The sequence below is a fragment of the Daucus carota genome, chromosome 5, assembly GCF_001625215.2.
Source record: "Daucus carota subsp. sativus chromosome 5, DH1 v3.0, whole genome shotgun sequence".
NCBI classification, from domain to species: Eukaryota; Viridiplantae; Streptophyta; class Magnoliopsida; order Apiales; family Apiaceae; genus Daucus; species Daucus carota.
The window spans coordinates 10,507,057-10,534,850 of record NC_030385.2 but is presented as its reverse complement, the minus strand read 5'-3'; the positions used below and the strand labels follow the sequence as shown (position 1 = coordinate 10,534,850).

The 27,794-nt window shown below is 34.9% G+C and overlaps 3 protein-coding genes and 1 long non-coding RNA gene across 5 annotated transcripts; 3 read left to right on the top strand and 1 right to left on the bottom strand.

Moving 5' to 3' along the window:
- Positions 1 to 590: 590 nt before the first annotated feature.
- Positions 591 to 2,744, bottom strand: LOC108222644 (myb family transcription factor PHL5). 2 transcript variants are annotated; one of them, XM_017396530.2, is made up of 7 exons: positions 1,883 to 2,719; positions 1,633 to 1,795; positions 1,474 to 1,550; positions 1,328 to 1,367; positions 1,090 to 1,147; positions 927 to 996; positions 591 to 855 (listed from the first exon to the last, which is right to left on the bottom strand). In XM_017396530.2, the coding sequence occupies exons 1-7, from the start codon at positions 2,411 to 2,413 to the stop codon at positions 769 to 771; spliced, it is 1,026 nt and encodes a 341-aa protein (XP_017252019.1). In that variant the 5' UTR covers positions 2,414 to 2,719; the 3' UTR covers positions 591 to 768. The 2 variants fall into 2 exon arrangements, with proteins under 2 accessions (XP_017252019.1, XP_063948989.1); XM_064092919.1 differs by having other exon boundaries at positions 591 to 996; positions 1,883 to 2,744.
- A 3,090-nt stretch (positions 2,745 to 5,834) lies between these two features.
- Positions 5,835 to 6,539, top strand: LOC108222693 (uncharacterized). The gene is made up of 3 exons (XR_001807050.2): positions 5,835 to 5,994; positions 6,071 to 6,122; positions 6,202 to 6,539. It is a non-coding gene; the product is annotated as an uncharacterized LOC108222693 (long non-coding RNA).
- A 150-nt stretch (positions 6,540 to 6,689) lies between these two features.
- On the top strand, positions 6,690 to 11,411 carry LOC135152724 (uncharacterized). Its single transcript, XM_064093809.1, has 11 exons — positions 6,690 to 6,699; positions 6,832 to 7,062; positions 7,142 to 7,207; positions 7,290 to 7,346; positions 7,430 to 7,579; positions 7,626 to 8,402; positions 8,495 to 8,953; positions 9,029 to 9,281; positions 9,370 to 10,388; positions 10,787 to 11,215; positions 11,371 to 11,411. Exons 1-11 carry the CDS (start codon positions 6,690 to 6,692, stop codon positions 11,409 to 11,411), a joined length of 3,492 nt encoding a protein of 1,163 aa, XP_063949879.1.
- LOC135152723 (uncharacterized) lies at positions 11,411 to 12,429 on the top strand. The gene has a single exon (XM_064093808.1). It carries the CDS (start codon positions 11,521 to 11,523, stop codon positions 12,427 to 12,429), a length of 909 nt encoding a protein of 302 aa, XP_063949878.1. The 5' UTR covers positions 11,411 to 11,520.
- Positions 12,430 to 27,794: the final 15,365 nt, after the last annotated feature.

Here is a 27,794-nt window from a genome sequence, read left to right as displayed (position 1 = left end):
GCGTATTGGCAAGAAATTTTGTTTAAGACCAAATCGAAAAAGCATTTAAACTTATGGGGTGCAAAATGTAAATTACTCTTAAAATTATCATGCAAAAGATTCTCTTTTCCTATTTAATTTTATGTAAGTCTCAAAAGAGAATATTAAATAACGAATTAAACAAATAATGTAAAAGTATTATGTTTGCCTATGATTATCATCACTTGAGGTTTTTAGCAACACGAAACCGGTAAAGAGAATTAAAATTGGTCGGCAAAATTCGACATGTAAGAGAATGTGCACTATATTTTAAAAATATAGCCGATATGAGCTGGCTGGTTATATTTTAGATAAGGGTAACACATGATCAAAATGAATAAAAATTTACATGTTATCCATAATTTTAATTGTTATGATTTTTGGTAGCTAAGGTTTTTGAATGTCGGAGATCCTCTTACTCTCCAACTTATGATGTCTTATACCAGAAAAAAAAAAGTTAATATCAAACACCTTTTATAAACATAGATGGCCTTATGTTTCTATTCCGGTAGAAGTTCTTATGTGTATACTTGATCCTCCATTTTTTGTATAAGCTTGCTTGAAAATGATGATTTGTAAAAATATTCCTTTACTCTTCCTGACCAACTTAAATTTAGAAATACAAGAAAAAAGACCAAACAATATGGTACGTGTAGCAACCTAACTAATCTCGGATGGACAAAGAGAATTCTGAGTGAACTCTCCGCAATCTAATCAATATAGGTATCAGGAAATTTTGAAACTCATAAATCACTTGTTTGCCTTCTGTTGCTCCTCGAACATAAGTTTTAGCTGCTTTCCTTGCTCTTCAATCCTCAACTGCAGATTTCGCTGGATCTGTTTGAACAAAATGTGCGTAAATATATTGATCTTTTCCAGTGAAAAGAATTAAGCAAGAAATTATAAACCTCAAGTTGCTCATGAAGACTCTTTTGGACGTCTATTTGCAATTTTAACGCTTCCTTGAGTTGCAGGCCTCTGCACAAAATTTAGTCTATTTAAGTAACAGTTATCAATAGCTCAAAGGCGGAAGGTATGTTTGGAGATGCAAAACAGAGTGAAAATATGTACGTCTGTATGTCGATTTGTTGATCTTGATCATTCCTGGTAGTCATGTTCTGAGACTTTTCTGCAGTAAATAAAGAAGAAATGTTTTAGGATTATTATTTTGTGAGATATAGTAAGGATAACCTCATCAAAATTTCAGCTATATTTATATCAGATAATATATATTTTCTTCGGCAACCCCTGTAAGTTTTAGCATTTGATGATCCAAACTGCAAATCCCAACATTTTGCTAGAGACTTACCCTCTGCGGAGTCTGCCATACACTTTGCATTTCGGTATTTCTACATAACAGATGAATACCAAATGAAAAAAAAATATTAATTCTATTCTCAATACTGAAAACACCAGACAGAACCAAAGCATGAAAGCTTATGATTATATTAGTACCTGTAAATGACTTTTCACATGAAAGATAGTCAATCCCTCAGAGTCCATCAGCCTCAGTATTGCCTTTGGTGTCGCCTCTAATGTTGACACCAAGAAAACAACCAATAAACAGCAGAACAATCTTCAAATAATGCTTCATAACATATGACAAGGACTTACTTTCAGCACCGCCAAGGCGATTCACACTGTCAACAAACCGATCATGAAGATTTTGACTCCATCTGATTCGCGTCTTATTTGATATAGCAGCTGCAGTATTACAAGAAGTTCTTGCGGATTGCCTTGTATATTCAAGTCGATCAGCATACAAGCTGTGTGAGATCTAGAAGAAGATTAGAATACTTAATCAGAATATGTATTTGTTAAATAACAGTTTGATATACCAAAAATGAAATATATAGCAACTTACACTAATATCAGTATTTCCACCGAAAGGTATTGATACTTGCCTCCTATTATCTGGAGTGTTGAAATTCCCAAGCAACTTTCTTTTGAGCTGCAAAAGCTGGTCTCTCTCAGAATAAGATTTCTGATAATCAAAGCTGTACTGATAGTTACAGGAGTCACCTTGCCAATGGTTGGTTCGTTCCAGGGATTCAGTACCAAATTCGTTTTCGTATGGCTGATAGGAGACCATCTGAGCATCATAATTCTTGGATAATTCTGGAGAAGAAGTAGAACTACCAACTTGATAATTAACCTGAGGAAGCCCCATGTATACTTCAGTTGCGTAAAAAGCAGAAGTTGGTAAACTAGTATAGCTCATCATTGTGCTGGATGAATTAGCAGGGCTAATCAAGTCCTGAGGTATTGTCCCTGCTTCAAGAACTCCCCTGTGGTAAGCCTTTTTCTCAAAAAATTGTTCGGATTCATAATCATATACATCCAAGTCAAGATCTCGTTGAGTCCTCTCTTGGCAACCAATGTTGTGGCTATTCATTAGCAAGTGATTTACAAATGAACCAAATATATGCAGCAGCCACAGTGCACAAAAAACAACACTTTCTCACTGAATTGTTTGAAAGGGAAGATGCATATATCTGAATGAAGAGAATTATTTTCTTCCTTTATGTAGAAAGACAGTACACATATACATGCTAAATTGACTTCAAATATAAGATAAATTGAATACGTCACGTTTATGGAGCCCTTTGTTTATTCTGTTCATTGTAGATGTGGATGAAAATACAATATCTTTTGACAAATCCAAAGCTGAATATGTATCTCCAGATGAGCTAAATATTATTTTCAACGATAAATTTTTGCCTGACCGCGAATAATAAAGAATATGAATAATTTAGTAGGCGTGTCAAAGTTGTCTCTTGCATGAAATAATTGGAGAATAGTATACTGAGAATAGTATATATTCACTAGTCTGATACTTTAAATTTTAATTCTGATCACTTTCTCGCGCAGAATGGTGACTGCCATGAGTTTCTGCTAATATTCTACTTGTATGCTTACTGTTGCTGCACTAATGCGAATATCTGGAATATATTAGTTTAAAAAACAACTGAAAATTTCCGAAAAAAAGGACTGTGGTTAGACTTAGACATATCCAATTTGAGCTTCAAAACAAAACAAACACACAGAATTGCACCATGATCTCCACAGCAATAGAATAATTTGATAGTACTATATATCTGTAATCTGTGATTGCAGTTTCTAGAAATACAATTAGGATTGATGTTCAATGTATGGAAGATTGCTGAATCTGAGCCTGAAAACAGATTTAAATGTACCATGTACAGTCATATTATCACACACATAAGTACAAGTTACTCGTCGCTTGAAATCTCTTTCTCTCTCATTTTAGAGAAATTTGTTTTTAGAACTTAGAATATAATATATGATCATTGGTAGCCCTCTTCCTAATCCCTTAAGGACGGTGAAGTGAAACAGTTTACGGTGGCATCTTGGTGATGGTGATACATATTTTAAAATGTGGGACTAAAGTGGCAAAATTCATCTTCTTAAATGTCTTGTTCTGGGATAAAATCAGTCAAAATATGCTATCCTAGTCTTTTTTAAAGCTGATATTTAATCTGCAATTGCCATAACAGGAAGGCAAGTGGAAATATATTTGAACAAGTTATATTGAATAATGTTCGAGATTTAACTAAACGCGGAGGAAAGAGCATGGTTAGACTTGGGTGTGTTGTTTGTTACAACTAGATCAAATGGAAAAGAACAAGGGGAAGAATAAGAAGACAAGAGGAAAATATTGTTGATTATCAGTCATAAAAAAATAGATGCAATATTAACTTTTTACGTTGTTCTTATTTGCTCCCCTGTCTTTGGTGCTCTTGGTTGGACGTTTTCTATATAATGGCCCTTAGGAGTTTCGAAAGAACATGCAGATAGGCACTCCTTATGCACCAGATGTCATGACTCCGTTCCAGTTGGGAATACTTATCTGGTAGTATGTTTTATATATATAATAAATTACAAGAGAATCATTTATGATCTTTATGGTCTTTTAACAAAGCTAGCCAGCTAGATTGTGTGTGGCTTCTTTCTATCTTGTCATATGTACTTTCCTGGTTCACCTAATTTACCTGGTTGAAGAAATAAGATTCATGTATTTATTACTTTTACTAAAATATTAACAGTAGTTTTGGCGAGGTTTTCATCAAACACGGATAAATAAAGTTCTCGAGGAACAACCCTTCAACTAAAGCATTCTCCAATTTGTTTGTTGTCCAACTTGCAAGTTTCTTCGGTTCACTTACCCAACGTCAGAGTTGAGGTCAGGGTCAGTTCAATTAGATTTTAATCTATTAACTGGGGATCAGTTCAATTAGGTTGTCTATTAGTATTAACCCAAATCACTTTCATGTGTTTCCAAATCAGATGCTTAGATAAATAATGTTTAAAAACAGAAGAATGCTAGAGAATCCAAAAAACTTTTCAAAATAACACAAGACAGATTGTGATATGTGTTATTATATGCATACCGGAGGGACTTGTATGGGAGAGAAATCAATAATCTCATCCTATTTTGACGACTAAATGCAAGTTTTTATCAGTTTAATGAGTTAATTGTTAACTTTTTGATTTCAGTTACCCAAATGCAAGTTAGGAGTCAGTCGACGATGTTTCAGCCTATTAACCCCGCTACATTATACAAACTCAAGCCCTCTATTTATTACTGCCAACTCCCCAGGTTATACATTTCTCATATGTAACAGTAATTTGTTACAGTATCATGATTGAGATTAAAGGTTTCATCAGAGATGTTAAGGGAATGCCTATATGCTTGAATTTGTCTTCAAAGCCCTACACGAATTTAACCAGGAGAAAATCGGTTAAGTGTACAACTAAAGAGCATATTTAGCACTCGGCCACATTGATGTTGAATTCCACCGTCTTCTAATATGGTAACTGTCACTGATGTATTACCTGTAAAAATTGCATGCTGCTACAGTGTCCTGTTACAAATTTAAGGTATAACCCCTCAAAAGCCACAACTCAAGCTCCGCTTAGACAAAAGGTGGGCTCTTTGATTGTGTATTGGATTGGGATTTTAAAGCATTTTTTTGCATTCATGAAATCTGAGGGTATTCGATTGGGATTGTTTGAAATCCATTAAAATCTTGAGGTATTCAATTGGGATTTTAAATTATGCTACAAAATCTGGTGGTATTCAATTGAGATTTTAAATTATGCTTTAAAATCCGATGGTATTCAATTGGGATTGTTTAAAATCCATTAAAATCTGATGGTATTCAAATGCTGATGGATTTTTTTTCATTTCATAAAATGATGGATTTTGTGGCATTCTTCGGTGTATTTTAAGTTTTTTGAAATCCCACCAAATTCAATGTGATTTTGAAGCATTGTACCTAAATCCTATCAACTTTGCGATATTTCATCAAGAATCCGCACAAAATCAAAATCTCATACAATCCATTAAAATCCATAGACTAAAAATAATGCATTAAAATCCCAATCGAATACACTAAGGTTTGTTTGATGGCTGCTAGAACAAACATGGACATAGCAGGCAGGCACACATATCCCATATGGGCCTGCTCGGCTTTTAGACAAGATAAGATCTGTTGGAGCATGTATGACCATCTACAAGTACATATATCTTCTAATATACCCACTTTTTTTTTCATTCTTTTCACACATCTCTTTATATTATATTATAGTTGCTACTGCGTGATTACTACAGTAAACATGCCAATACAATTGCCCTGGAAGTTCTGCTTTATTACAAAAATGCCACCGCCTAAACTGCCCGACTAAACTGCCAACTGCTTGACATCTGGACATACTGCCACCTTGCTTTCTTGCAGCCATGTGCACTTATATAATTTAATATTAACTAAAGTGTACGCTGTTTGAGCTTACATGAGAAGCTTTGGATCATTTTCTTTTGTACTTCATATAATATACACAGTTTCAAATTTGAAAACTAGCTTACTCCATCCTCCATTCCTAATCTGTAGCTAAGACGATCACTTTTGTAATCGGCAAATTATCGCACCCAGCTCTGTTCAAGCCATGAACCAGGTTTGTTCAGGATCATATATACATTCATCCATGTTTCTTACCATGTTGATCTTTAATTTAATCATATTTTATTCAGGAAGATGATGATTGTTCATGGCGCCTTTTCACTTCCGAGGACATGATAGATGGTATCGTAAATTGAATACTGATTTTGTTAGTTTTTGTTACGCATCACTACGGTTCTCTAATCTCCCTTATCTTTTGCAGGTTATAAAGCTTTGAAAAGGCGGAAAAAATGCACGAAGATGAATAAGGATGTTCGATCATCCTCGAACAAGGACACGTCAGAGGCTTCACCAGCTACTCCCTGCCATACATGTTAAAAAAACTCTCTTGCTTTTGTATTTCCAGCATTGAATGTATATTGTTTGATATAAGTTGCCTGGCCATGTTGAACAACTATGCCATTTATATAAGAGATTTGTGTTTTTATAAGATGTTAGCTGTAAACTATTGATGCATATATTGTTTCATTATGCATAACCTTTTATACCTGTAATTTTTCTGAGCAGAGTGTCTCATTTCAGCCCAAATTCTAATTTCATGCTTAATTGTTATGTGTTTTGGCACTAATTTCAGCTAATAGGGAATCCAAACATGTATTCAAACGTGCAACCAGATTTGATGAGAATAATGAAAACAGTCCCTTCTCTGTTTTAACAAACATTAGCACGGTGACTGATGACCATGGTTCTATGGAACAAGGTATCGACAAGTTTATTACTGTGGAACACTAATTCAGTCTAGATTTTTCATATATTAGGCTAGATTATAGATAATAATAATGCAAACCAGTTTCTGACCATAAAATAATTACACGTTCCTGAAAAACTGCAGGATCAAACACGGCAACCCTAAGTACCAGGAAGCCATGTACTAGGACTCCACTATCGAATATCACAAACATACCCTCTTTTACAAACCTGCCTAACAGAAGAGACAAACGTAAAGAAAAAGCAATTAACAAAGACTGGGAAGATGTACCTCTCAAAGATTGGAGTCGTAATCTTTTTGAGGAGGAGTTCAGCAACCGAACGAAGACCATTCCTAATCTGTACGATGATAAAGGTTGGGTTACATTCTGAATTCCATATGTTTTTAAAAAATTGACAGTGTACTAAGCCAACTATTATTTCTTGAATTACAGATGAAACCACAGCTGAAGGTGGCTACTTCTCAGATGATGGTTTGTTTGATTCTGAGTGCAGTGAAGGTCTGTCAATCTTCTGCTACAATTTGCTCACTGCTACATCTGATTAATTAAATTATGATTCTAATATTAATTTTTTTTCCAGATGATTTGCACGGCCCAACAAACTCTGAACCGGATTGCTCATCTGAATCTGAAAATGGTTAGTCAGAATGTTGCTTCATAGTAAATTATGAATTTTGTAGTAATGCGATAAATATTGATTTCGAATCAACTATGTTACAGGTGAAGAACACAGTGCCAGGTCTTCTGGAAATAAGAAGAAGACACGTGCTAATCAGTACATACCCGAGGAGTATGCAACACTTGGCGCTCCTTCGTACAAGTGTATTCACTGCCATGCTCAGCTCTGGCACGATGAACGTGTGAACAAAGGTGTTAATAAAGGAACTCCGATTTTCTCCATATGTTGCAAAAAAAGGTGAGGTCAGTTTACCTCCGACACCTCAAACTCCTGCTTACCTGTTGTCACTGTACAACGATGAAGTAAAAGGTCGTGATTTCAAAAGGAGTATTAGACTGTACAATGCAATGTTTGCATTTACATCTGCTGGGGGGAATGTAGATCATTCTATAAACAAGGGCAGAGGACCATATGTTTACCGCCTCAACGGTCAAAATCATCATGTGTTTGGTTCTCTAATTCCGGATGACGGCGACACACCGAAATTTTGTCAACTCTACATATATGATACTAATAACGAAGTTAACAACAGATTGCGTTGGGTAAATGTTGCTGATGGTCAGGTTGTAGATGCAGAAGTTGTTGATGGACTGATCCAAATGCTGGATGAAAATAATGAATTAGTGAAGAAATTTAGAATGGCACGTGATAGATGGGAGAATAATGATTTAGTTGATTTGAAATTGGAGCTTAAGGTTTGTCGATCGCAGTCGGGTCGGGAGAACCATATTTCTCCCTCTGACGAAGTTGCAGGGATAATGGTTGGTTCCAGTTCTAATACTACTCCTGACCGTGACATAATAATTGAGCCAAAGATGGGTAAGCTGAAACGAGTATCCTATGTTCATCCGAAGTTTATGGCACTCCAATATCCGCTTTTATTTCCGAATGGAGAAGATGGCTACCATGACAAAATTCCATTTAATAGCGCTGATCCTGATAATCTAAGTGATCGTGATTACTTATCAATGAAGGATTACTATGCTTATAGGTTTCAGATTCGACAAAATGAAGGTATAAATGGAAACCCTGTCATTTCACACCTTGAGTTACATATTAAGTTCTAATACAAACCTGTAATAGTATTGTGTTATATTACTGTGCAGCTTTGACACCTAGGCTTGGTGGTAGGCTCTTTCAACAACACATTGTTGATGCATTCTCCTCCATTGAACAAACACGGTTATGGTGGTTCAGGAAAAACCAGACCATATTAAGGAATGAACTTTATAGCCATATCTGTGATTCTGTACGCAATGGGAATGCTAATTCAGCTGATGTTGGAAAAGGAGTAATTCTACCTTCAGGCTTTGTCGGATCAAAGAGGTACATGCAACAGAATTTTCAAGACGCTTTGGCGGTTTGTAGACATGTTGGTCATCCGGATGTTTTCCTAACGATGACTTGCAATCCTTTGTGGGATGAAATTCAAAAGATGATGCAATTGGTACCTGGTTGCGAGACAGAAAACTCACCAGATATTATATCTCGAGTTTTCCGATTGAAACTTGATCAACTAACAACTGACATTAAGAAGAATGGCCATTTTGGTGTTTGTGTTGGAGGTAAACTTAATCTTAGCAGCATGATTGCATTTGGTTCAGTCTATGTATAAATTTTAACTTACTATTTTCTCACAGTTATGTACGTGGTTGAGTTCCAGAAGAGAGGTCTTCCGCACGTTCACATGCTCATATGGCTTGACAGTGCATCGAAGAAATATCTTAAGAATAACGTGGACAAATTTGTGTCAGCAGAAATACCTGATCCGGTTAAAGATCCCGTTGGCTATGCAGCAGTCAAAGCCTTTATGATACATGGCCCATGTGGCCTTCAAAATCCTAAATCTCCCTGCATGAAAGGCATGAAATGTATCCGGCATTTTCCCAAAAAGTAAACTCTCTTTAGCTTTTTATATTCTGCACCGCACGACGTCATTTATGTACATTTGCTTCAATTGCACTCATTAATCTAACTTCAGGTACTGCCCAAGAACTATGTTTGATGAGAGCGGTTTCCCACTATACAAACGGCGTCGACAAAACATCACTGTCAAAGTTCGCAATGCGGAGTTGGATAACCAGTGGGTAGTGCCTTATAACAGAGATTTATTAGTCAAGTACCAATGCCATATGAATATTGAAATCTGCTGTCATGCTCGAAGCCTTAAATATTTATTCAAATATTGCTTGAAAGGGCATGATACAGCAACTGTTCATGTCACTGGTAGGAAGCGAACATCATCGAATGTAAATCCTAATGAGCCTGTAGATGAAATTCAGGCTTACTTTGACGGGAGGTACATATGTGGTGCTGAGTCTGCTTATAGGATTTTCGGGTTCCCTATACACCACCGCACTATCTCTGTGGAGCGTTTACCATTTCATTTGCCCGGACAGAAGAATTGTACCTTCTCCTCCAGCCAGCCTTTACAGAAAGTTGCAGAGAAGGAAAAAGACAAGCTAAGCAAGCTCGAAGCTTTTTTTCTACTGTGTGCTTTCGATAGTAATGCCAGAAAATGTACATACCAGCAAATCCCAGAGCACTATGTCTGGAATGATGGTCAGAGGAGATGGAATCCAAGAAAGAGAGGTTTTCAAATTGGACGTTTATCATACACGCATCATAGTAGTGGTGAAGTATGGTTCATGCGTTTGCTCCTCACAAAGGTTTGTGGTCCAACATCATTTAAAAGTCTGAGAACAGTTAATGGTGTATGTCATGCGACTTTTCGCGATGCCTGCAAGGACTATGGTTTGCTTGATGATGACAAAGAGTGGCATGAAGTTATACAGCAATGTGCAAATGGTGGTTTACCACCACAGATAAGACAACTATTTGTGCACATAATAGTAAATTGCAAGGTCACAGATTTATTACATCTGTGGAATTCCCATTGGAAACACATGGTTGAAGACATTTTACTTAAACGTCGTCAACTGGCCAAGGATGATAACCTCATGCTTAATGATAAGCAGGTCCAATTTTATGCTCTTGCAGGTACATCACTACAAATATTACTAAAATATCTGTGCTTTGAATATTTTTGGTTTTTTATTTTTTTTGCATTTTTTATGCCATTATACCTGCATTATATATTTGCCCAGAAATGTTTGATTTGCTCAGTTCAATTCTTTTGCATAAAGTATTTCTCAGAAATATGTTTTGACCAGATTGTTTTTGTTTTTTTGCATAATTTAAGCTCTTTGTTACATATGAATTACATTTTAAACATTCACAGTGGATAATATATTTTGCAAGAGTTATGATTTGCTCAGGTCAATTGTTTTGCATATTTTTATTTTTTTTTAATTTCCAGGTTAAAGCTCAAAATTAACACTGCATAGTATTATATTTCTAAATTTCAGCATTAACCCTGCTTAATATATTTTTTTCAGAAATAGATGATTTGCTCAGATCAATAGGGAAGTCATTGAAGAATTTTCCACAATTACCACAACCTCCAAGCTCATATTTAAACCATGGTTCCAACAACTTGATTATAGAAGAAACCAGTTACAATATTGCTGAGATGAAAGCCGAGAATGAAAAATTGTTGGAAACAATGAATGAAGAACAAAGTCATGTGTACAATGCTATACTGCATTCTGTTCATAACAAAGAAGGTGGACTTTTTTTTGTATATGGAAGTGGTGGATGTGGTAAGACGTATTTGTGGAGGTCTTTGATATCAAAGCTAAGGTCAGAAGGAGAGATTGTTCTTCCAGTCGCCTCTTCTGGCATTGCAGCTACGTTATTGCCTGGTGGTCGCACCGCGCATTCACGTTTCAAGATTCCTATTGTCCTTGATGAATTCTCACTATGCGGTATAGGTCAGAATTCTGACATTGCAGAGCTTATCAGAAAAACAAGACTTATTATCTGGGACGAAGCCCCTATGCAACATAGATTTGCATTTGAATGTTTGGATCGGTCACTTCGAGATATAATGAAAGTTGTTGATCCAATACATGCCTCACAGCCTTTTGGAGGGATAACAGTACTTTTGGGAGGCGATTTTAGACAGATTCTCCCAGTCATTCCACAAGGTGATCGAAGTCAAATTCTGTCTGCGTGCATTACTAGATCTCGATTGTGGAATATTTGTACAATTTTTCTTCTAAAGAGAAACATGCGGCTTAACAAGGGTAATTCCCAGCAAGAAATTGACGAACTAAATGCTTTTGCGCAATGGGTTCTGGACATTGGTGATGGAAAATTTTCAGGGCCAACTCTCGCAGGAGCTCCTGACATGTTAGAAGATGATATCTTGGTCCCAGGTCAATTCTGTGATATGGATAGAGAGAATTCTGTTGAAAATATGATCAAAACAATATATCCAGATTTTGTCAACAATTGTGGAAATGCAAAGTATTTGAGTGAGAGGGCAATATTGACACCTACTAACCAAACAGTAGGTCACCTTAATTCTCAAATAGTTGATATGATTCCAGGCGAGTCTGTTACTTACTATAGTGTCGACAGTGCTGAAGAATTCGCTGGGAATGACAGTGATCTACATTCTGCTTTTCCTGTAGAGTACCTAAACTCAATGAATCTCCCTGGAATGCCGCTTCATGACCTCAAACTGAAGGTTGGTGCTGTTGTAATGCTGATGCGGAATCTTAATCAGACTCTAGGACTTTGCAACGGAACTAGGATGGTTGTCACAAAGTGTCTCAAATTCTGCGTTGAGTGTGAGGTAATATGCGGATCTTTTGTTGGTACTAAACACTTCATTCCAAGGATGGAATTATGTCCTAGCGATACTAGGATGCCTTTTAAGTTGGTTAGGAAGCAGATGCCGCTTCAGATTTGCTACGCGATGACCATCAACAAGTCACAAGGACAATCACTTCAAACTGTTGGCCTTTATCTTCCTAAACCAGTTTTTACGCATGGCCAGTTTTATGTTGCCATAAGCCGGGTAACATCTCCATCTGGGTTGAATGTTTTTATTGATGATGAAAGTGGTTGCACCACAGATTTAACACAGAATGTAGTGTATAAGGAGGTTTTCTATGCTCTGCCAAAAACTTAAATTACAGAGTTGTACTTATGTTCATCTGCACTCTCATTAGGAATCACCTTTTTATTATATTTTCAAAATATGCTAATTCCTGTTGTCAATCTTACCATGTCATACAGAAACAACATACACCAGTCATACATTGGACTCTATGCAGCAGAAATGAAAATAAACAGCTCAACGAATTTTAATAACCATTCATTGCAGAAATATCTTACATTGTTCAGAAACCATACTACTTCAACTTGGGAATTAAAATCCAAATACAGCGACCATAATATTCATGGCTCTTAAGCCAAAACAAGAAGATGGCATAAAACATTCTTCTGCAGCCAAAATGATAATTTAACTGATAATAGACTAGCAAATTCAACTAACAATGTTAACTTGAAAAGTGTTGTCTTCCACAAAAGAGAACACTAACTTCTGCCCAATTCGGAGTTTGTTATCTAAGGTGAACGAATTCCATCCAACTCCAAAACGACATGTTTTGTTCCTCCTTAGCACTGCAACTCTCCAGGTTTTCCCTTTCATAACAAGATTGATCAGAGTGCTTTTATTCCACTTTCTGAAAATATGCGTAAGATATCTCGGAAGGAACTGCAAACAAAATATGCCAGGTTGTTTACTTCTTATACATTTTTAAGTGAAATTACACTGTATTCATTTTGTACAGTATGCAATTAAATACTCACCACGCCGTGTCCATTTTGATCAACATGAGATTTTAGCAAATCCACCTCAAAGTCCGTCAACAAATCAGCTCTAAATTTCTTCCTCTTATGCTCATTGGTACAATCATCTGAAATTGATAAAGCTTCTCCTTAATCCCACAAACATAAGTTCACAACAGGAAAAAAGGCTTTGTCTTAATATCAATACTACCTGCATTACAATGTCCTGCAGTCCCATAATTTAATCCATCAAGTTTTTCTGTTTCCTCTATTCCTAAGAAAGAACACAGTACTGATACATGAGAAAAATAAAACATATGTACAAATACAATCATTATAAAAAGAAGAAGCAGACCTTTCAGTAAAGTCCTTAACATTAGCTTATCCGTCAGTTTGTTAAAAAGATCTTCACCTTCTTCATTGTATATTGTTACATAAAAAGAAGACAGCCCAACAAATTCAAAGAACATAACATATTGCTCTTTTACGGCATATGTCATCATCAAATCTTTCAGGCCGTATAGCAGATTTCCCTCAATAGAGAAATAGGCATGAAATTTACCACCATCAGGGAGAAATAAGTTTACGTCTTCTTTCAGTTTTTGACTGTATTGTTCTGCAAATAAAAAAGGTACCTCCTATGGAAAGCATTAAAAACATTTTGGATTAGTTTATTAATCTGACTTTTTTATGTCCGCAGAAATGTGGAGTCAAGTATGGAAATATACCACATCTCCAATAACAGCACTCTCCCAGTTCATTATTTTAAACCATTTCGGTTGTCCTTTTCGTTTATCCACTGAATTAAAGAGAGAAATAAAATAGACAATATTGTTATTTAAGGACAACAACATATAAGTAACAAATACAAAATTTAGAAATTTGTTACCGAATTTGTTAAACAAGGCACAAGCATCCCTTTCAAAAACTGCAACCTCAAATATCTGCCAATGTTTGTCTCTCATCAGCATTAGTTTGTCCCCAACTGCTAGCTTCCCAGCTTTTGCAAATGTGTTCCACTGTCGGTCAAAGAACAAATTACCATCTTCCCATTTCAGATCAATTCTCCACATGAACTTTTTAAATCCAAACTCCAGCCATTCAATCTTAGCATCTAAATCTAACTCAGCACATGCATCCCTACTCAGAACCTGATCCAATATTATTATTAGTCTGTTGCGTAACACAAGTAGATATACATTATAAAAAAATGTTAAAAACTAACCATTGTCCAGTCTGTTTGTATCAAATGTTCATCCTTTATCACAAGTACATACTCTGCAGTGAAGGTCGTGTATGCGTTCAAAAAAAAGCATGCATGCATTTTGTCTTTCTCATACTCAGTCACATCCATCGTAGTTTCATAGTGCAAGCTCGAATCATTATCACAAACAACATTGCCTCCCAAATTAGCACCTCTAGGTGAATAACAAATCTCAACTGCATACTGATTAAATATTTCTAAAACAAACTCTGTCCCACCGTAATACTTAAAAACTAAAAGGTGAAAATTCTTAACATTATATTGTTTGATTAGTTCCTCCAGTCCTTCTATTATTTTCAACTCCCTGTTATACCGAGCAAGCCAAACTGCACCATCAGGTAGGTGCAGCCCAACCGGACCATAGAGGAACTTACCAACATTCCCAGCCATGGCATTAGATAAAACCTGATTTAAAGAGAATGTATAAATAGGCTACTGAGTTCTGATGACCTACTCAAGAATAAAATCATTCTATTGAAAACAAAAGGGGAAACGGAAACTATACCAAGATGCCCTTCTTTAGCTTTGAATTGTTAGTATTGCAGACGAAACTTAGATCATTTGTGCTCTTTTCCATTTGCAGATTACCTGACATTTAAAACATATAAAATTTAATTAGAGGTATGGTTATAAAAGCTCAGAGGGAGAAAACAAGATGCGCCATTACATACCCATCGCACATGCACTTGCTATCCTGTCAAAATAGAAAAATTAATAAGTAAGAATATAATTTTTAGGTTAACTGTTATGCAGTTAGACAAAGTGGATGTTCAAACCTTCTTGAAGAAGACGAAGACATCCTCTATTGTACAGGGAGAATAAACCCTTTTTGGCAAATAAGCTGATGTTAACTGAGAGATTTTTACCAGAGCAAGTACAGTGGTTTAATGTCATTAACACCATTTAATGTTATCAAGTCAATGGACAGTTAAATATTTTATTTAGGCATATGTGTGACGCTTTGGCACATGTCTCGGTTGTGTGAGATCAAACACTCTTGCATTATATGAACTTCAAAATGTTACGAGTAAATAAGCTCAAAATTTAATCTTTTAATTTTTGATTTATATCCTTTTGTTTATAATTTATATCCTTCTCTGTGAATTTATTTCCCTTACTAAATTTGATTTTATATTTGAATGAAATATCTCAATAACACAATTATAAGAAATTAAAAACTTCCTAATAATATAGTACAAAATTCAGATGATTTCTCTTTAAAATAACTACGAGAGCATACACCAAATAACGACGACTAACCAGATATAGTACAAAATTCTTATCAACAAACAAATACAAAGAAGCTAATAAGTTTTTAAATTTTCTTTTAAGAATATAGGCCAGAACAGGATTTCTGCCATTGGAAATATAACCTTTTTTAAATGAAGTATCTACATAATACATCATGACAATTCAAATAAGTTTACTTTAAAATATATACGCCAGCATGCAGCAAATAACGACTAACCAAACACAGTGTTCATTTCGGAATATATAAAATTAGATTTCATTTTAATAAAAATGAATACTACTTCCCAAAAATAAAAATTCCAACATATTATAACATGTGTTCTTATGTATATTTTTTTTCTCAAATACTCAAATGAATTAATTTAATATTTACTTCTAATTTTATTATGTTCTCCGCAATTTTCTATATTCAACAAAGAATTATATGCAAAATTTTCACAAACAAACTGTTACAATTAAGCTAATAAGTTTTTAAATGACCTTTTCACAACAGACTGTTACAATTAAGCTAATAAGTTTTTATTAACCGTATGTTAAATATTTTTTTGATAGAAATAAGTTTATTTACACATTTATTTTATTCCTATTTAAAAAAAAAATCTAAAATCAAATATGAGTTACTCCCTCTGTCCCATTTTAACTGGTGTTTGACTTTCTAGCACTTCTATTGAGATGTAAAAAAATAATATCTACACTTAATAAAATAATTCAAATCTTATATCAAATATAAGTTTAGGTTCTAAACTTTTATTTGATATAAATTTTATAAAAAATTATTATGTTTATATGTGATTTTTTTAACATCTTAAAATACGTGTAAAAAAATCAAAAGCAAATATGAGTTACTCCCTCTGTCCCATTTTAACTGGTGTTTGACTTTCTAGCACTTCTATTGAGATGTAAAAAAATAATATCTACACTTAATAAAATAATTCAAATCTTATATCAAATATAAGTTTAGGTTCTAAACTTTTATTTGATATAAATTTTATAAAAAATTATTATGTTTATATGTGATTTTTTTAACATCTTAAAATACGTGTAAAAAATCAAAAGCTGTTAAAATGGGACGGAGAGAGTACTATGTAAATAAGTTTTGAAATTTACAAATAGCGAGGGACAGCCTGTCACAAAGAGACAACTTGCATATGCGTTGTCTTAAACACAACCTTCGATTACGGCACGATGATCTATAAACACATCGTGCCCGTTAAAACATAAATACTGTCTGAAATATAATCTTCTTCAAATGCAATAGCATTACAGATCTCAGTTGTATTTAAGAGAGCAGCTGCCTTCTCCTTAATTGAAAGCTAAGCCGCCTGACAAACGACTGTAAGTTCAACCACACTCTCCTTTTACATTAATACAGATTTAGACATGGTTAGTTGAATTCAATACCCTATTTGTTTGCTATCACTTTGTCACACGATTAGCTTTACATTTATGTCAGTTTTGCTGCAATGGAACTTAATGTTTACGACCCGCTGGAAACTCTTGACACAACAAGTTATGATTGGAACTGTAGAGTACGTGTTCAGTCCTTCTGGAAAGGGATGAACAGAGGAACACAGGCATTTTGGGGGATAAATATGATACTAATTGATGACTCGGTATTCTAACTGCATCAGGCTTTATTTGTTTTGTTACCCATTGTGTTCATCATATTTTTGGAGCAACATCTAATTAACGTTAATTATGTGTCTAATAGAACAACAGAATGCATGCTTTTGCTAATTCAAAGCATTGCGATGATCGTTTCAAAACACTAAAGGAGGGAGACATTTACATTATCAAGAATTTGAAAGTGAAAGACTATGTAGGAGATGAGACATATCGTCCAGTAAGGACCGGGAAACATGTTTATTTCACCAGTTACACTGAATTTAACAAAGCTGAAACACAAGGAATGCAGATTGAAAAGTATGTTTTTGATCTCTTCCACATGACTGCAGTAGAGAAATTGGCTGCTGACAATCGATTCTTGATTGGTAACTTCTGTAACAATTAGATAGTGATATGTTTAGTTTTTAGATTTTAACAATAAATTTTATGTCAGATATGGTAGGAAAGGTGGAGAATGTTGAAGAATTGATAAAATCCAACAAAAACAATGAAGAGAAGTCAAGATTCAAATTTGACATATCTGATGGAAGGTTGTTTACTTAAAAGTAACTGAGTTATTTGAAGTCTTAGTTATCCGGCATTTTCGTAATTATTTTGTTTTTGTATTAACAGTAATGTTGTCAAAGTGACACTGTTTGAATTGTTCGGAGAGCACATTCAGAACGAACTCAGCAAACATGATAAGAATGATACTTTCATTATCATAGCATGCGCAAAAGTTGGTCGGTATGAAGGTGATTGGATTTAAGTTCGTTGCTTACATCTATCTATGATTTTGTAATATATCATATAACACATACCAAATTGCAGGAGTGCCATATCTGTCAAATTACCAGTCAACAAGAATCTATATAAATCCAGATCACTACAGTGTCAAAGAGCTGAGAAAAAGGTTACTTACATTTACATTCAACATTATACTACTCAATTTTCATCAGCTGAACAATAGGATTTTCTTTAGTTGGGTAAACAAGAGCCGAGTTCAAGTTCCAGAAAAAAAAATTGAAGCTACACCTGAACCAACTCCACCACCAACTATAAAAATTCTTACGGTTAAGGAGATCAGGAACATCAAGTCTGAATTGAAACAGGTTATTGCTTTCCGTTCTTCAAGTTACATTGGTTGTAAGAAAAAATTACAATTATTTCGTCTTATGACTTTTTATGTATACAGGATTCAGCTTACTGTCAAGTTATAGCAAAAAGGTTTACAGACCAAAAGAGTTGGTATTTTAGAAAATGTACAGGTTGCAATCTGGAACTTGAGAATGAAGGTGGAAAGTTTGTCTGCTCACAGAAAAACGGATGTGGTAGAACAATCCCATATCCGGATAAAAGGTCCTATCTTAAATTTTTTAAGAGATTCTGCCGGTTTCATATCCAAAATTAATCTTCATAATATTTGTTTTACAGGTTCAGACTATGCATATTTTGTTCAGACCAAACAGGGGCATTGCCGATTGTGTTTCCAGATTGTGAAATCCAACGCATCATCGACAAAACTGTCATTGATCTGCAAGCAGATTGTGCTGATGTAAATTTAATTGATCAACTTACTACATTTTTGGGATGTGTTAATCAATTTGATATTTTCATGTTTTCTGTACAGGAAAAAGATGAAGATAAATTTCCTCAAATCCTAAATACTATGTTAAAACAGAAGTACACAATCAATCTTCTGATTACCGATGAAAACATCACAAAGGGATCAACAGTTTATGATGCTAAAGAAATCATTCAGGAAGTGGAAAAAGTGGAAACGCATGATCCTCTTAAAGTCCCAGATGCGGAAATGAAAGCGGCTGAAATGGACGAAATCTCTGTGTTACATGTAAACTTCTGAACTATTAGCTTTCATTTAAATAGTTTACTTTTACTAATACATTTTTATGACACTTTAGGATACATCACCGGAAGGCCGAGCCACTGAGACACCGAACACAGGGAAATCTACAAACATGAAGACCAGAGCACGCAAAGAAATGGATCCACTGGAGTTCAATGCAGAAAGCTTAATGGAGATAAAACCTGTGAAGAACATTAAATTGGAGAAAGTATGTAATGAACTATATTATGTTCATTATCAAGTTCAAATCTAATGAATAAAGACGTTGACTTATTTTTTTTTATTTATGCAGCCATGACACCAGAATAGGATTGGACAATCTTTTGCCATATCTCCCACCGTAGTTGCATATTACCAGTTGGAGATATAACTTTATGTTCTATCAGCCTAATGCTTTCCGTACTTTTGTTTGTTGGGATATTTATCACATCTTGAAACATTTATTATGCTCAGTAAAATTCTGTCAAATCCTGAATTTAATCCTAAGGATATTTGCAGCTATTGGTCACTTGATTTACAGACATTGTTGTAATCATTATTTATTATACCATGCAAGTCTCATTTATTTAATGCATATTACAGAAGTTAGATGTGTTGTGCAAATTTACACTACAAAAAATTTCACTAGCATATATACACCATCAGCACATTACTAAAACAAAGAAGACATAACAAAGCGTAGAGAAGATGTCTGCTACTAAATATGATAACATTCAAGATCTCCAAATTGGAAGCTACGACTACAAAATCAGAGTAAGGGTTATACGATTATGGCGTGGAGCTACTAGGACTGGAGAACAATTCAAAAACTTTAATGTCATTCTGCTGGATAACAAGGTCAGGGTTGAGTTGTTATAGTTTAAAAGTTATCACTTTGTATATTTAACAAGTTTTCATCTTGAAGTCTTAAATTCATTGGCTGTTATAATTTTGTGCAGAGTCAGAGAATGCATGCTTGGATTCCTACTTCACGCAACGATGAAATGGCAAGAGTGATGCACATAGGGAAAATCTACAAGATCAGAAACTTCACTGTACAGTTCCACAAACCAACTGACAAGTTCAGATGTCTACGTAATGACAAACAAATTGTTTTCACAAAAGACACCACTGTACAAGATATGGCTGAGAATGAAGTTGTGATTCCTCTCGACTACTTTGACTTCTATGAACACAGCCAGCTTAAAGAACTATCAGAGCAAACTACCTACTTAACTGGTAAATGAATACTAAATTATATATGTAATTTTTAAAAATATAAAAAAAGGTTTCATGTGCGCTTTTTTCAGATGTTGTAGGTATTATCAAGAGACACGAGGATTTTAGAGATCTGGAAAACAAACATGGTCAAAAACAAAAGCAATCAAAACTGGTGATCACGGACGGAAGGTTTGGCTCTTCACATATTAGTTTAGACACAGAGCTATGTTATGCCTCTTGCATATAAAGCATACCTGTTTTTTTATCTCCAGATCTAACGTCAATATCACTTTCTGGGATTCATTTGGAATTAAGTTTGAAACAGATATGAAACAAGTTGTTCAGAAGCCTGTCATTATTATCATATCATGCTGCCGAGTGGGAAAGTGGGATGGTATAATACTTCTGTTTTCATCAGCAACTTTTTAATTTATGTAATACATGACAATTTAAATGAAATAATTTAGGGGAGATCGATATTTCTAATGTTCCTGCAACAAGAATATACCTCAACTACAAACACCATGTCGTTGATCAACTGAGGAAAATTTCAGTTCTCTGTTCACTTATATTAATTCTAACTATCATCTCAACTACAGTCAGCATATTCTATATTCCTTACGTATTTGCTTAGCTGTAATGTTGCAAGAACAGGTTAGCCAATCCAGATTTTGTCAAACAAGCTTTGGCCGAAAAGAAAAAAATGGAGATATTACTAATGAAAATCGAAGATATCAAAAAGCTGGGAAAAGAATACATTGATGTCAGGCAATAACATTTATTCTACAATACGAGACTACTGCTTTTTAATTAGTTTTGCTAATATTTTGTCGCCGTCCCAGAACAAGGTGTTAACACATATCAGGATTACGTCTGTGGAACACACAACAAATTGGTGTTATACTGCTTGCAGTGGATGCTGGAAAGAAATCAAATTGGAAAATTCAATCCCCGTTTGTGAACCATGCAATAGGTTCGTCCCATACCCAGAGATCAGGTAATTAATCCATGTAATGCATTAGTTATATTTTATATTAATCAGTACTTTAAATATCAGGCTTACAAAAAATTACACACTAAAATGGATTTCAGATATCGCATTTCTGTCAAGGCAGAAGATGCCACTGGTGAGGTACAAGTAATCCTCGGAGATAGAGAAGTTAGGACACTCATCCTTAAGAGAGCTAGACAACTGCTGGAGGAGGTACACCTTACTTTCGGTTGTAAATGAAAAGTTAGTTCTACGTAATAATTTTACATTTGCCATTGGAAATCTTATTTCCTATAACATACAGCATGCTGGAAGCGGGGATATGCCGCAGTGCTTGAAGACTCTAGCTGGAAAGGACTATAGTGTTGTACTAAACATTAAAGAAATGAACATATCCAAGTCCTTTCATGTTTACTGGGCAAGCAACATATGCAATGGATTCATCCGCTGGGGAGAAAAGAATAGAACTGACACAACATCCACACAGGTTAGATCTTATGGCACATACATACTAACATTTTCATTGCTTGGAGTTGCTATCTTTCTAACTTCAATTTTTTTTTTTCAGAATCAGCCTACCACCTCCACAAACACTGGACAGACTACCACCTCCACATACACTGGACAGGGTATTTCTGATCTCGACCTCGCATCCACCTAGCACTAAAACCAGATGCAGCATATCGAATTTTGTGTTTTTGTTTATAGCCAGATCAAATGTAACTAAGTTGTAATGATTTGGCTATCTGCTACCTTATGTAATTCGGCTTGTGTAGAACAAAATGATGCCAGGCATCAACAGGCATTCAGAACTAATTAAGTATTTAATCAAATCCCAGCTTTGCATTTCTACTTTCATGAACCATGGCAAATAGATTCAATTACTACTTCCATATGTATCACTAACTACTTATATATGTAACCAGCCATTGTGCTGCGGTTTTCAAACTTTTGTAAAACAGTACTGGCAGAGACAAAGTGAAAGCAAAAGCTTGACCTTTGCAGAGCACTATGGCATGCAAACAACATATACTTTCAACTACGAATCCAATGTCTACATACCAGAAGCAAAAGCACACTTTGTGGACAAAAACATACAGTCCATATATGGTGAAAGCAAAATAATAGAGCACCAAGCAGAGGAGTACTCATTTAAAGTGCGAAGATTCCTTATGATAATAGCTAACATCCAAGGAAGAAACAGTCCTCACCATTAAAGCATTCAAAGAAATATCAGTTTAAATACCAGTCTGCTTCAAAGCAAATATTCACAATAACATGGACAACTTCCCATATCAAATGATAGCAAACCTACGCCCTCACACTACAACTGCATGGAGGATTAAGGTCCGAGTATCAAGAATGTGGCGAACTTTAAATCGGCATGGAGAAACAGTGGCATTGAACTTGATTCTCATTGATGAATTGGTAAGTACACATCTATCAACATAGAAATTATACATCCTCATAGCTTAGAACATTACTAAATTGACTGTCACGCTTACAGGGAGGCCGCATTCATGCATCGATTCCACCACAAAACATCGATCAACTAGAGATTCATCTTAATGAAGGAGGAACCTACAACGTGCATAATTTCGTTGTTCGGCCATATTCAGCAATGCAAACTGAAAGATGCTTTCAAAATGATATATATATACAAATGTATCATATGACTGAAGTTTTCGTTACTGGAGGGGTAGATTACATCCCGGCTCATATATTTCAATTCACTGATTTGTCAGCTATAATCAATGCTGCATTGCAAAATATATTCCTCATTGGTGAGCTCTATTTCTCAAGTGCACGCATTTACCACAACTGAAGCACTTTCTAACTGTATGCTCTCTTATACAGATGTTGTTGGTATACTGCGACAATTCCAACCAATAAGGAACTTCAAGAACAAATATAATCAAGAACAATCCTGCATTCGATTTACGATCAATGACATGCAGTTTGTGCTTGGAATCTTCATCTCTAATTTTATACAAAGACTACATGTACAACAATTTAATTTCTTTTTCCATCTTTATACAGTTGTTCAGCAGAGGTTACATTCTACAACGAACTGGCTCATTCTTTTCATCAAGCAATCCAGCAAGCTGACGAGCATCCCATAATTGTTATCATTTCAAGCTGTCAATCCAAATTCATTCAAGGTACTTCTCAAAATAGAAAATTATCCTTTTCTAATGTCTTCGTAAAACATTGTTAAATTTGTGTTTTAGGTGAGCCAAAGTTGAGCAACTTGCAAGCAACAAGATATTTCCTAAATCATAATCATGAGGCAGTGGAGGATTTGAGGAATGCATTAAGGTTGGCAAATTGGCGTCTCGACTAGGCTTCTTCAGTATCTTTCAGCAAGAAGATGAAATCCCTGTTATTTCATCATTTTATTTCTGTAATGAATTCTACTGTGTGTAATAACTTACGGGAACTTGCTACCACTCTGTAATATTCTATGGTAACTCGGTACTTTGGCTCTCTTTGCATTCGGTCGCCTCGGCATGTTCTGCAACATAAACTCCACCGTGTAATCTAAAGTAATATATGTATCCTAACGTGCAGCTTCGCGTAGCTGCTTTCATGAAACATGGCATAAATAGTATCAGATTGTTTCTTTGTTAAATTGAAAAGCCCAGCAACGCGGGCAAAAAATCTAGTCTGTTATTCTTTCTGGCCCGTCAGCTATAAAACGAACTCCCTCACTTATCCACCCTTGGGCATCTGACAATGTGAATGCAGGAGCCATATCACCCTGTCCGCATTTCTGTCATTCATTTTAAAATTGTGTCCAGAACTTCTTCTAAAATTTTTAGATGAGTGTTGAACATCAATTGCACAAACTGCAGTGGTGATGTTGACGAGTATAAATTGTGTTCAGAACTTCTTCTAAAATTTTTAGATAGACTGATTAGTTAACATAATATCTTTTTTAATCGTATGACTGGGAGAGTATTAAAGAGTATAAAATCGAGTTAACATCTTAAGTTCCCTTTTGTAAACTTGGGTATGTGCTAATTTCCCTTATATGCAGTGTATCTTAAGTATTCTTAACATGACCTTACAAGTATTTTAATTAGTTTTGTGAGCTAAGGTGCTTTTAAGTTAGATGCTCCATCAGACAGTCAAATTCAGGAACACAATATTTCGGTTCGATTTTAACCTCTAAGGCTATCTCCAAGAGCCTCCTACTTAGCTCCTAGAATATATGACTCGAATAGTATAATATTTTTAAGAATGTCTTTGGTTTATAGTTTATTAATATATGAACTCAAAAAAGAGGGAAAAGTGATGGATGAGTAGAGAATGGATTTCTTATTTAAAAAAAAGTTAATTGCCATATGGAAGCTCCTAAAAAATAAGAGAGAATAAGTTCTAAACTTTATAAAGAACCTTCGAGAGTCTCTTGGAACACTATTTGAGCCAAGATTCTTTATTTTTCTATCTAAGAGCTCAAGTAAAGAGGTTATTGGAGATGCTCTAAGTCATGGAAAAAATGTCACCCGATGAGTGTTTCTCTAGGAGGGAACAGCTTACAGAGTCCAAAGATGAAATAATCTTATATTGCTTTAGTAATTTAGGGTAACTGAAGTTGGTAATCAGAATGGCGATGGTTAAGGCTCTAGAGACCAAGGTCGTTAACTAATAGAGTGACATTTGCAGTTCTACTTGTTAGACATACATGTATTCTAATAATAAACGGACCTTCTTTGATATTATCTTTGATCATGGCAAGGTGTCCATCAGATTCAAAAGCTTAGCAGTTCTTTTGTTAGGTAGTAACACATGACCATAGAAACACCTACTTCTGAGGTGAAAGTTATTACTCCCTCTGTCCCATTTTAACTGATGTTTGACTTTTTAACACGTATATTGAGGTGTAAAAAAATAATACTTACACTCAATAAAAATATTTAATTTTTATATCAAATTAAAGTTTGGATTCTAAACTTTTATTTGATATAAATTTTATAAAGATTAATTATGTCTACATGTGATTTTTTTAACACCTTAAAATACGTGTAAAAAAGTCAAAAGCAGTTAAAATGGGACGGAGGGAGTAATTATAAAGGCATCTAACATCAACCTTCATAACTAAACGACACAATAAGTAATAGTAAGTAGTAATACTGCACAATGAGTATATGTTGCTGTTAGGAGTCTCATTACACTAATCATGACTTTTACGGACTTGAAATGTATAGATCAGTTCAGTAAGAAGTTCCAGGTTTAAAATAAAACTATGAGTTTACGCATATTTGAACATTTCTTTTGCCTCTGATTATGACACGCATAAGGCAGATAAGTCCACACCTCTGTTACCACATATCCCAGAGTTTGACAAAAATTGCAAAAAAAATTGCAGATTATTTTCGTAATCTGCAATATTCTAGTAATCTGCAGATAAGTGATGGATGAGTAGAAGAGAATGAAATTTTTATTACAAAAATTGCAATTTTCTAGTAATTAAGTGCAGTTTGCAGATTAATTTTTGGTACTTTATTTACAACACTAATCATTCCCAGTTTTTAGGTTTTTAAGTGGAAACCTTTGGTTGGATTTATAAATGTAAGCCATTTTTACAAGTATCTACTGCGAATCTGCTCAAAATGCTGCTATGAACATTCAAGTTTCAACTGTACAAGTTATCAATTATAATTTGTATCTCCATATGACCTATTATGGGTTTTACACCTGTGGAAGTTCATTTGCTTTACGCGAAACAAAACGTTAGCTGCTGATTAATGAATACATTCATTGGATTTAAGCACCTTCACTCATTTATCCTTAACATCATAACAACTTTGTGGATGAATTATGTCATGCTAGGTTCTGTATATACCTTCAATGGTCATATAATTAGTCCATTGATGTCATTGAAGCTTTCAATAATTGTGAATCTTTCTGTCAGTAACATTACCAAATTCACCAATTGAGCAGGTAGCTAACGTATAAGCCTCTCACTCATTGCTTTGCTTATACGTAAACTGCACCTTCAATTGCAGAAGGGCGATGATTCAGAAAATCCTGACAGCTATTCAAAGGTAAATTTGAGATATTGTTTCATCATCAGTGTTCTGAATTACTAATTGTGTCAATTGTCATCCATGGCAAGCAACTTTACGCCCATGGTTTTATGAACTTTTCTTGTGACCATTTTGTCATCCATTATATCGCAGTAAAGTTATACTCAGTCTTTCATTTATATAGATCAATCCTTCTTGGTCAGAGGATACTTAGGCCAGAGACGTAACTGTGGAGACTAAGTTATATTCGCTTAACATTGCATGATACTCTACCTAAACTTAGTAACTGTTATGACATGCGTTTTTGCTAGTGTACAACTGTGAATGCATCTGCTGATATATATTTTTTTTTTTGCCCTTTTTGAAAATTTGATATCTGTTACATGTCAATTATTTCAGCCTTACATTCACCTCTTCTCACGAATAAGCAACGGCCAGACTGAAATAATTACTCAGAAGAGTGAAATCAACATAGTAACTTTAACGTATTCTCTAGTACTCTTCATTAACTTGTACTGTCCATATCGTTTAACTAGCTGTTGATAGCTTGTGTAGTTTCATGTTGCGTAGGTGTTGATATCTGATATGCTATTGTTTTGCTGAAGTATATTGCAGTACATGTTTTACCACGTGTTTGGAATAAAGTGTTCTTGAAAGCCTTGAAAGCTAATATTAACATGCGACTTTGAGTGAGGTGACAAGTGATTCGAGAGAATAAATAAAGATGATGTATTCACATCTTTTTACTGATCGACAATAAAATTTTAGCGTAGTGCTCATCGTTCACCTTTTGAATTAGTTTGTTTCAGATTCTCCCACCCCCTCTCTCTGCAGTTTCAGGTAAAACCACTACTCCAGAATCATTACCTCTTGTTTAGTTGTTTCCCATCAGACCTCTTGTTTTCTAAAAAAGAGGTTGATGGTTCGAGTCTCTCTCTTTTCAAAACACAAGATTATTCTTAGAGTGTGACCATTAAAAAAAACAAGTTTAATTAGGTTGGAAAATCTTGTGTCTAAGTCTATTAGAACTCGCGATCCCTGTGGAAATATAACTGTGATGCCATACCAATTGACCAACTCCTGCAAACCTTTGAGTTCAACGCATACTTAAATCGATCATACTTAAATCGATCATATTATATCTTACACATCCCTATCCCCCGCCTTGAGAGGAAAAACTCCAAGTATGTACCAATTTAAAGAACATTATATCGGTGACTTTTAGCCATTGTTCTTGTAGTTTCCAGAGGAGTTTCTTATTGTCTTAAAACAAGGGTTATGTCAGCTTGGATGTGGAATAAAGTATGGGAAAGAAATTACACTTCAGTGTTCTGCAGTGAAGCAAGCTTTGTTAATTACCAAGTCATGTTTAATATAACTAGTTGATTATTATACAACTCCAAGTAGAAGTAAACAATTTACAGGAGACATGACCTGAAATTAGGGCTGAGCAAACGGTCGGTTCGGTCGAAAACCGAACCGAACCGAACTA

Bases quoted from the DNA above. Each gene is read 5' to 3' on its own strand.
- LOC135152723 (XM_064093808.1), top strand. From the start codon at position 11,521: ATGCGGCTTAACAAGGGTAATTCCCAGCAAGAAATTGACGAACTAAAT.
- LOC108222644 (XM_064092919.1), bottom strand. From the start codon at position 2,413: ATGAATAGCCACAACATTGGTTGCCAAGAGAGGACTCAACGAGATCTT. The intron at 1,796-1,882 runs GTAAGTTGCTAT...ATCTTCTTCTAG, and splicing joins GTGGAAATACTGATATTAGT to ATCTCACACAGCTTGTATGC. The intron at 1,551-1,632 runs GTAAGTCCTTGT...TGTCAACATTAG, and splicing joins TCGCCTTGGCGGTGCTGAAA to AGGCGACACCAAAGGCAATA.
- LOC135152724 (XM_064093809.1), top strand. The intron at 8,403-8,494 runs GTATAAATGGAA...ATTACTGTGCAG, and splicing joins TCAGATTCGACAAAATGAAG to CTTTGACACCTAGGCTTGGT. The intron at 11,216-11,370 runs GTATAGGTCAGA...CATGCCTCACAG, and splicing joins TGATGAATTCTCACTATGCG to CCTTTTGGAGGGATAACAGT.